The sequence below is a fragment of the Microtus pennsylvanicus genome, chromosome 7, assembly GCF_037038515.1.
Source record: "Microtus pennsylvanicus isolate mMicPen1 chromosome 7, mMicPen1.hap1, whole genome shotgun sequence".
Lineage (NCBI taxonomy): Eukaryota > Metazoa > Chordata > Mammalia > Rodentia > Cricetidae > Microtus > Microtus pennsylvanicus.
Genome location: NC_134585.1, coordinates 117,643,564 through 117,653,193, shown reverse-complemented (window position 1 = coordinate 117,653,193; position 9,630 = coordinate 117,643,564). Strand labels below are relative to the sequence as shown.

General features: G+C 48.9%; 1 protein-coding gene across 3 annotated transcripts; it reads left to right on the top strand.

The window, feature by feature from the left end:
• Positions 1-1,965: 1,965 nt before the first annotated feature.
• On the top strand, positions 1,966-7,386 carry Hjv (hemojuvelin BMP co-receptor). Of its 3 annotated transcripts, none has more exons than XM_075978083.1 (4): positions 1,966-2,136; positions 3,327-3,480; positions 3,878-4,422; positions 4,926-7,386. In XM_075978083.1, the coding sequence occupies exons 2-4, from the start codon at positions 3,384-3,386 to the stop codon at positions 5,547-5,549; spliced, it is 1,266 nt and encodes a 421-aa protein (XP_075834198.1). In that variant the 5' UTR covers positions 1,966-2,136; positions 3,327-3,383; the 3' UTR covers positions 5,550-7,386. The 3 variants fall into 3 exon arrangements, with proteins under 3 accessions (XP_075834198.1, XP_075834199.1, XP_075834196.1); XM_075978081.1 differs by having other exon boundaries at positions 1,967-2,136; positions 3,298-3,480; XM_075978084.1 differs by lacking the exon at positions 3,327-3,480.
• The last annotated feature ends 2,244 nt before the right edge of the window (positions 7,387-9,630 follow it).

Below are 9,630 nucleotides of genomic sequence, written 5' to 3'. Positions count from 1 at the left end.
CAATCCTAAATTCCTCCTCCTACTTACTCCTTCTGCTCACCAACCCCGCCTATCCCTCTCCTTCCTAGTTATTGGCTGTTCAGTTTTTATTAGATCAATCAGGTGCCTTAGGCAAGCAAGGTAAAACAGCAACATATTTTTGCATAAGTATACAACAAATACAACATAAACAAATGTGACATACCTTTACATAGTTAAAGTAATATTCCACAACATGCAGTATCCATTCTGATAATTAATTTGTTCCATCTTTTGTAAATGGCAACAAGCATATTCTAGCTTCCTTCTATTCCCTTTAATACATTCTTTGTTTGTTTGATTGGTCTGAAACAGGATATCATTATGCAGCCTTAGCTAGCCTGGAACTCCTTATGTAGACCAAGAGGTCTACATAAACCCATAGACATCCATTTCCTTCTACTTCCTGAGTGCTGGGAATAAAAACCTGTGCTGCCATGCCCACGTTGATATGGTATTTTAAAGCTTTACTACCTATCTTGGATAACTCCTGGCCCAAAATAGGAATAAGCTATTTCTACAAGGAATCCTGGTTGGTTTGTTTATTTCTTCCTTCCTTTTTTTTTCAGGGGGAGGATGTTTGGAGATAGGGCTTCTTTGTGTATCCTTGGCTACCCTAGAACTGGTTCTGTAGATCAGGCTGGCCTCGAACTCAGAGATCTGCCTGCCTCTGCCTCCTGCGTGCTGGGACTAAAGGCGTGCGCCACCACTACCCAACTGAATCCTGATTTCTAATAGTGGAAAATCATACTTACGTATCACAACTTAGACACTAGAAGTGTTCATCACTACATAGTCATTGCTTCTAGGTTGTTTTTTTTTCATTATAAATTAGGGATTTTTAAAGACAAAATGCTGTGAACACAGTTACCTTTGCAATTTAATTTCTTAAACTTAATTTTTTATGTTTATGGGCATTTTGTCTGCATATATGTCTGTGTGCCATATGGATGTGTATCTGGGCCTGGAGACTGAACTGGGTGTGGAGCTGACAGGGCCAGAGGCTTTGGTGACACATTAAGCTGTGCCCTTTCCCTCGGCAAATACTGAGGGGGGTGACCCCAGAAATGCCCACAGGTGCGAAAACAGGACGCAAATAAATCCCGTGGTTCTAATAACATCTTCCGAAAGTCAGAATCTTTCTACAGAAGTATATTCTTGACTCTCTTCTCTCCCAATCCCAACGCCTCTTCCCCATGGATAGATAGTCTTCAAAAACATCTGCTCTGGTTCTTCCCCTTGCCTCTGTTATTGTCTTCCTACACCCCACACACACAATCTAGACACTTAGGATTTTGTGTGTATTGATGAGGGCAGGGAGAAGGAGTTGTTGCACAGACTAGCATCATGGAGACGTGGAGATGGGATAGACAGCTGCAGAGATCCGAGCCGGACTGACTGAATAAACCCTCCTCCCAAACAATTGTGCTCTCGGATTTCTTCTCTGAACAGCTGGGCCTTTCAGCTTCTGAAATACTTGGAAGAGATGGGGGAGGGTCTCGGAATTATGTTTGCTGTCCATCTTCAAAGCCAGACACCTCCACATCTCATACGTGGAAATTCAGTGGGATACTCAGCACAGTAAGGACGAGGGCAATAAATAAGAGGCATTTAACAACCCACTGCCATTCTTAAAGGCCGGGAGCTCGTTACTGAGAATGCTGGAGGAACAGATTGGCAGGGAAGATAGAGCATACAAGCTGGAGTTGTATGTGACTTGGCTGTCATGTTTCTTTATTCTCTCTCTCTCACTTGGTACCCAACAATCCATATTCCGTCCACCCTGCTCGTCCTTCTCACTGCCTTCACTCCCACACCCTGCTGCCACCAATGCTCCTGGAATTTTGGACTTAGCTATTTTTAAAACTGTCAACTCAGTAGCCACCTCCCTCCTCCTCTCAGCTGTCGAGTCCTCGGCCAGCCATATACTCTCCCTTCCCCCTCCCCCCACACCAAACCTTCTCTGGCTCTCTGACCTCGGTGAGATTGCAGCTAGTCTGGGGAACTGGGAGAGACATGGAGAAAGAGACTGGGGACCCCTGGCTGGAGCAGACCAACAGAATAGGCAACTATGGCTGGAGAACCGGGTATCAGAATAATGTTTGACCTCGGGAAACAGTAAGTTCAGATGATATTGCAATTGCTTTGATAAGCGTTTGGGCTGAGGCTAGAATTTCATAAAATTACAGACATCTGTTCTGAAAACTAAGATTTCTCCTTACCAAGTCCCCCAGTCTCCACTCCTCCGGCCTCATTGTTTTGGTGTCCAAGTCATGTCTACGTGAAGTTTCATGGTGCCTCTTTCCGGCCCTCTTAACTTTTCCTCTGCACTTTAGTACACTAAGACTTTGGTGTGTGGGGTGTGGGGATAATGCTGAAGACTGAACCCAGGGCCTTGAGCATGGTAGACACTCACCTACCACTGAGTTACACTCCCAGCCCCTACCTCAACCTCTCAGACCTCCCACAAGACTCTGTCCCAATTCATAGACTTACTCCAAAGAGGGGGTTTGGGCAGGAGAAAGGGAGACAGACCCTCCTCTATATCTGTTCCCTCAAAGACTAGGAACTTCTGGATTTGTAAATGGGGGTGGGGATAATGGAAAGAGTTACTCTTCAGGTCTGGAAAAACGCACAAACTGTCGGCCAGGCAGAAACAAGTATTAATTTGAATGTTTGGTTTGTATCCTAACCCGAGAGGGGGGATCATAATGTTAGCCCTCTGGAGCAGCTAAGAGATTGGCTCCTCTTTCACTGTAAAGTGACGTTCTAAAAGGCACTCGTCTCCGATGTTTACCCTTTGTGTCCTTCGAACACAATGAAGAAAAAGAAATGGGTGGTGGTTGGCGGGTGGCGGGCCTCTCATGGTTGGGAGTGACAAGCAAGAGATATGTTTTTAGAGCATTGTCAGACCCCAGGACTTCTGGGGAACCCACTGAGACCATCAGGGCCTCACTTTCCCCAGGAATCCCTCCATTTTTGACACATCTACTATTTGGTAGTCAGGATGGGGCAATACGGTGGACTCTGCCCACTGAGGTCATTCAACCTTCCCTCCACTCCCCTCACCCCCTGCCTAGGGGTATTGCACAAGGGACCTGAAGGTGGCCACAGGAACACAGGGGCTCGCCAGCCACACTCACCATCTGGAAGCCTCCCACTTTCCAAGCTCCAGTCTGTATAATTCTTGCCTTGATCTCCCCAAATTCGCTCCTCATCATCTTGACCCGTCTTCAGGCCCTTCTCTGTCCCCACACCCGGTCACGTTTCTTTTTCCAGTCACAGAACTGCCTGTCGACATTCACTAGGTAGGAGGTTCATCAGCTGGGAAGAACCGGCGCCTGGGGGAATCTGGCTGGATAGGTATGGGGGATCGCGGCCAGGCCCCTAGTCCCTGGTTCCCCCACGGCGGTCCCCCAACTCTAAGCACCCTCACTCTCCTGCTGCTCCTCTGTGGACAGGGTAAGGAAGGGCCGGGGAAAGGTTGGGCACATCTAGGGTTTAGACTGTGCCGGGTGGTGGTGCGCATGTGAGTACATATGAGGGAGGGGAAGTGGGTGCTGAGTCCTAGACCCTCGCCAGCTCTGAAAGAGGCCTGTCTTGTTTCCCACTTAACTGGCAGAGGGACACAGATCCCTAGGCTCTAGGGGAAAGAAGTCTGACTGGCTTACACGGTTTTTAGTAGAGAAAAAGAGGGAAGGAGGCGAGGAGTAGGGTTGCTGAAGGTTGGGGCTGGGAAAGAGCCCCGCTGAGTGGTAGGAATGGCTGGGATGGAGGATGCCCTTTGACAGGCGTGTACTGGATTTGGCTAGGACCTGCGTCTGGGCACCGTCTCACTTTCTTTTCCTTCTGTCCTCAGCTCACTCCCAGTGCAAGATCCTCCGCTGCAATGCCGAATACGTCTCGTCCACTCTGAACCTTCGGGAAGGGGGCTCACCGGGCACGCCGCGCGGAGGCGGCCGTGGTGGGGTGTCAGGTGGCTTGTGTCGTGCCCTGCGCTCCTATGCACTCTGCACTCGGCGTACTGCCCGCACCTGCCGCGGGGACCTTGCCTTCCACTCTGCTGTGCACGGCATCGAGGACCTGATGATCCAGCACAACTGTTCCCGCCAGGGCCCCACGGCCCCGCCCCCGGCCCGGGGCCCCGCCCTTCCCGGAGCCGGCCCTGTGCCTCCGGCCCCGGACCCCTGTGACTACGAGGCACGGTTTTTCCGGCTGCACGGTCGGGCCCCGGGCTTCTTGCATTGCGCCTCCTTCGGGGATCCCCATGTGCGCAGCTTCCACCACCACTTTCACACGTGCCGTGTCCAAGGAGCCTGGCCCCTGCTGGATAACGACTTCCTTTTTGTCCAGGCCACCAGTTCCCCTGTGGCATCAGGGGCCAACGCTACCACCACCCGGAAGGTCAGGGATTCAGTTTTCCTCCCAATGCAGTCCTCTCGCGGGTCCACCCGTTACTCCACTCCTCGTTCTCACTCTTCCTCAGCCACCCAGCTCCTGGTTCCTCATCTTCCCCAAACACCCCCCCCACACACACACACACATCCTGAATGGTTTCCTCCTATCCAAACATTTGCTCTTCTAAATCAGTTCCTCTGGATAGGAATTTTATTCAGAAGCAGGTAACACTGAAGAAGAAGCTGGGGTGGCAGCCAGGGCTAGCAGAGCTGAGGAATCAGAAGGGACACTTTATTTTGGGGGGGAGTTGCTGAGACTGAGACAGAAAAATGGGGGAGGTTAAATAGGGATTGGATACTATTGGAAGTCAGTGGGGGATGGGATCAAGAACTGAGGACCGTGAAGACAACTTGTGTCTGCTGGAGTCAGATCCCTGACAACATATGCTGCTTGACTATGGGGAGGATGCGCTGAGCCCTAATAAACTATTTTCCTCTTTGCCTGAACAGATCACCATCATATTTAAGAACATGCAGGAATGCATTGACCAGAAAGTCTACCAGGCCGAGGTGGATAATCTTCCTGCTGCTTTTGAAGATGGTTCTATCAATGGCGGCGACCGACCTGGGGGTTCAAGCTTGTCCGTTCAAACTGCTAACCCTGGGAGCCATGTGGAGATCCGAGCCGCCTACATCGGGACAACTATAATCATTCGACAGACAGCTGGCCAGCTCTCCTTCTCCATCAGGGTAGCTGAGGACGTGGCACGGGCCTTCTCGGCTGAGCAGGACCTTCAGCTGTGTGTTGGCGGGTGCCCACCGAGTCAGCGACTCTCTCGCTCAGAGCGCAATCGCCGCGGGGCTATAGCCTTAGATACTGCCAGAAGGCTGTGTAAGGAAGGGCTTCCCGTTGAAGATGCCTACTTCCAATCCTGTGTCTTTGATGTTTCAGTCTCTGGTGACCCCAACTTTACTGTGGCAGCCCAGACAGCTCTGGACGATGCCAGAGTCTTCTTGGCGGATTTAGAGAAATTGCACCTTTTCCCCTCAGATGCGGGGCCTCCTCTCGTCCCAGCAACCGTCCTTGTACCACTTCTTTCAGGCCTCTTTGTTCTGTGGCTTTGCATTCTGTAAGTAGGCCAGCAACCCCGTGACTAGTTTGGAAACGATTTGAGGGTAGAGGTTGGTGTGACAAAACACGAAGATGCGCCAAAGAAAACAGTGAGGACAGGGAGCTACAGAAGACAATGACATTCACCCAGAATCAGATGAGGCTGCAGCCCAGGACTCAAATAATCACAGAGTAATGATTCTGAACCAGAGCTTTGCATTGCAGACTTTGGGAGGGGCTCTTCACTGTGAATTAATTTCCCCAGTCCCGTTTGTAGTGGGCCTATTATTCCACTCCACACACACCTGACTGACATCACTCCTACATGCCTAGGGGTTGTGAGAGTGCTAATGACCAGCAAAACATTAAAGTGCTGAGATGTCGGAAGGGCAGGAACTAAAAAAAGGAAGACGTGATTATCTATAAAAAAGTCGAACGAGGAGAAAATAATGAGGGAAAACTTTTGGGTTCAGACATGAAGCGGGCATTGTCTAGCTCTCAGACAAAGGAAGTCAGCTTTTGGAGATTAGAGCCAATACAGAAACTGGCATCCCCAGCCCTCACTAGTCTGTTATTAAAGCCATGAATTCTCCACACTGTACTCTGCCACCTGTGTTGAGCCCCTTTCCAGATGTGGGACATGGAGTTGAAGCAATGTGTTCACTCCACTGAAAGAGGGCCCGGAGTTTTCAGCCATGTATCTGCCCTTTTGGAATCCACAGACTATTAGGCAAAACTGGTTCACAGGAAGGAATCATGAGTATTACTATTATTTATTATTATCATTGTTTTTATTTTCGATGGAGCCTCACATAGCCCAGACTGGCCTTGAACTGCTGGTCTAAAGTCTCTACTCCTCAAGTGCTGGAGTTAGAGTTCACCTATGTCTTGGAGTGTGTACGTAGTTCTTCACTGAATTCTATGGCCTTTGGGTTCACGTGGGGAGAAGGTGGTTGAGGAGCAGAGTAGTGAGAAGTAAGGAACGATGCGGAGATGGCACTGTGAAGTGTGTATCATCTTCCAGGAAAGAGAACCAAGGGAATTATCCCCAGAGTCATGGCTAGTGAGAAACTAGTGGAACTCAGATGCCAAGCATGGAGTCATGAGATAGAAGGTTCGGGTAGGCAAGAGGAATTACAAAACACCATGGGAGTGGGGCTGAGGAGTTCAAACTGGTCACGAACATTTATTTAGAACTTAAAATTTTCCAGGCAATGTTATCAACACTTAAACATCTGTATAAAAAGTTATAAACACATTAAAATGCATGAAGCTGGAGAGATGGCTCGACGGTTAAGAGCACTTTCTTGCAGAGAACTCAGGTTCTGTTCCCAGCACCCACAATGCTAACCAGTGGTCCACAACTCCAGTTCCAGGGGATGTGACATACCGTCAGGTCTCCTCCGGCACCTGAACACAATAGTGCACATAAATTCATACACACACACACACACACACACACACACACACACACACACATATATATATATATATATATACAGTTTTAAGTCCTTAAAAATACATATTTATGCACCAAGGACTAGGCATGTAACTCAGTGATAGAGCATTGAAGCAGCATGTACAGGGGTCCTGGACTTGATCACTAGTACTGCAAAATAATAATAATAATAACAACAACTACAACAACAATTCTTTCAGCTTGCCTTAGTGGCACACTCCAGTAATCCCAGCACTCAGAAAGTAGAAGCAAAAGGATCAGGAGTTCAAGGTCATCCTTAGTTAGATATGAAGTTCAAGGCCAGCCTGAGATAGGATCGGAATCCTATCTCCATCCTGCTTCTCAAAACTAAGTCAAGGTGTTTGTTTGCATAACTCTCTAAGAAAGACAGTATTCTTCTATCTATGCCTATCACTCCACACACAGACAGACAGGCATCACCACGCCCAGCTCAGAGCAAAGGCGGTGGGCAAAGTGCTTGTTGCTTAAGCTAAGGAACTGAACTCGGGTCCTCAGTACCTGCCTATAAGTTGGGCACAGTGATGCATGTCTGTAACTCCAACCTAGGGGACTGAGACAGGCAGATCCCTGGGGCTTACTGGTCAACCAGCTAGCAGAAAGAGTGCCTTTCAGGTTCCGTGAGGCACCCAGTCTTAAGAACTAAGGTTAGGAGGGGGGCAGTGAGGTGTTCACTAGGCCCATGTGTGAACATGCTGAGAAAGGCTGTGCCACTGAAATCCCTTCCCAGGGGACACGAAGCACAAGCTATCCCTTTCACCTAAGGTCCCAGTGACAAACAAACCAAGGCGTGACTCTGCCAGAGTTCACTCTGGGGAACCAGTGAATCTATTGGATGTCCTTACAGAACATAGGTAACTAGGAGGATGAGCATACAGGGGTTCAGACACTCCTCCCCTACCTGCCCTACCTGGAAAGCCTTTCCCAGCAGGGGTGAGGGCTTTCCCAGAGCCACATAGAAGGATGGAGCCTCCCCTCTGCTAGTCTCACCTGGCCTCTATACACTCTAACCCACTGATTCTCAGCCTTCCTAACGCCGAGACCCTTTAATACAGTTCCTCATGTTGTAGTGACCCCCAGCCATTAAATTATTTTTGTTGCTGCTCCATAACTGTGATGCTACTGATATGAATCATAATGTAAATATCTGATATTAGACCCCAAAGGGGGTCGTGACCCATAGGTTGAGAAGCCCTGCTCTAGCCCCACCCCGCCAAGTGTACAGTTGTCAGGTGGCATCTGGATATTCTGACAAGAGATTCTCTCCTGTCTTACTCAGCTCCCCTACGAAGGGGATCATGGCGGGGGGGGGGGGTGTAAACCATCGAAAACCCAAGTGGGATGATCTTTTGCAAAGGGGAGCAGCTGAACTCCCGAAGATAACCGCTGATTGCCTATAAGAACAGACTGACGATTGCTCCTGAATTATGCAAAGGTGGAAGGAGAAGACCAACTCCACAAAACCGTCCTCTTCACGTCCACATCTGGAACCTACCAGATGTGTGCACTAGTGTGCATAACTCCATACTCGTGATAACTAAGAAGGTGGAGGGTCGAGCTAGAGAGACAGCTCAGCAGTTAAGAGCACTTGCTGCTCTTGCAGGGCACTCAGCTCTGTCTCCAGCGCCCACATGGTTGCTAACAACTGTAACTTCAGTTCCAAAGGAGCCTGTGCTTCCTCTGGCCTCTGGGGGCGCTGCACGCAAATGGTGCACAGTCGCGTATGCGGGCAAAATACCCATAATATAAAATAAAGCTTTAAAAAATCTTTAAAAATTAAAGTTAAAAATATAACAAGGTGAGAACCAGGTGGGAAAGCTGCCTACAACAGCCTTCGGCCTCCACCCGCGAGGACAGTGAAAAGGAAGTTTGGGGGCCACACCCTCAACCCCAGCAAACAGGAAGAAGAGACAGGCAGAGCTTTTGGGCTTTGACGACAGTCTGGTCTACATTGGGAGGTCCAGGTCAGCCAGGGCTGTATCATGACAAAAATCACCACAAACTAAAAATTTAATAAAAGTCTGACCACTCTAAATATTGTCAAGATATGGAATGCTCCAGATGTGGTAGGAATATAAAATGGTATATCAACTTTGTAAAAAAAAAAAATCAATTTTGGCAGTGGGAAAGGATGTATTCGCAGGCTGGGGGTTGACTCTGGTGCTCTTTTCCCAGGAGCTGGCCCTCCTGTTCTGTTTTGTCTTTGCTTTAATTTTGAGACAGGAGAGGATCTCCCACGGGCCTAAAGCTCACCAAGTCCTAGACTGGCTGGCCAGCAAGCCCCAGGGGGATCTGCCTGTCTCTGTCTCCCCAGGGCATGGTTACATACTGCACCAAATTCAGCTTTTAGAATAAATTTTTATCTATTTAATGGGAAGGCCACGTGTGTCGAGCATATGTCATAGCCCACATGTAGAGGTCAGAGAACACTTTGGAGTCCATTCTGTCCTTCCATGATGTGGGGCCAAACTGAGGCTATCATGCTTGGTGTCAAGTGCCTTTACTGAGCCATCTCGAAGTCCCCTGCCTACTCTTTTTATTTTTCATATCCAGCTTTTTTGTTTTGTTTTGTCTTGAGACAGGGTCTTGCTCTGTAGACCAGGCTGGCCTTAAACTCACAAGAGATC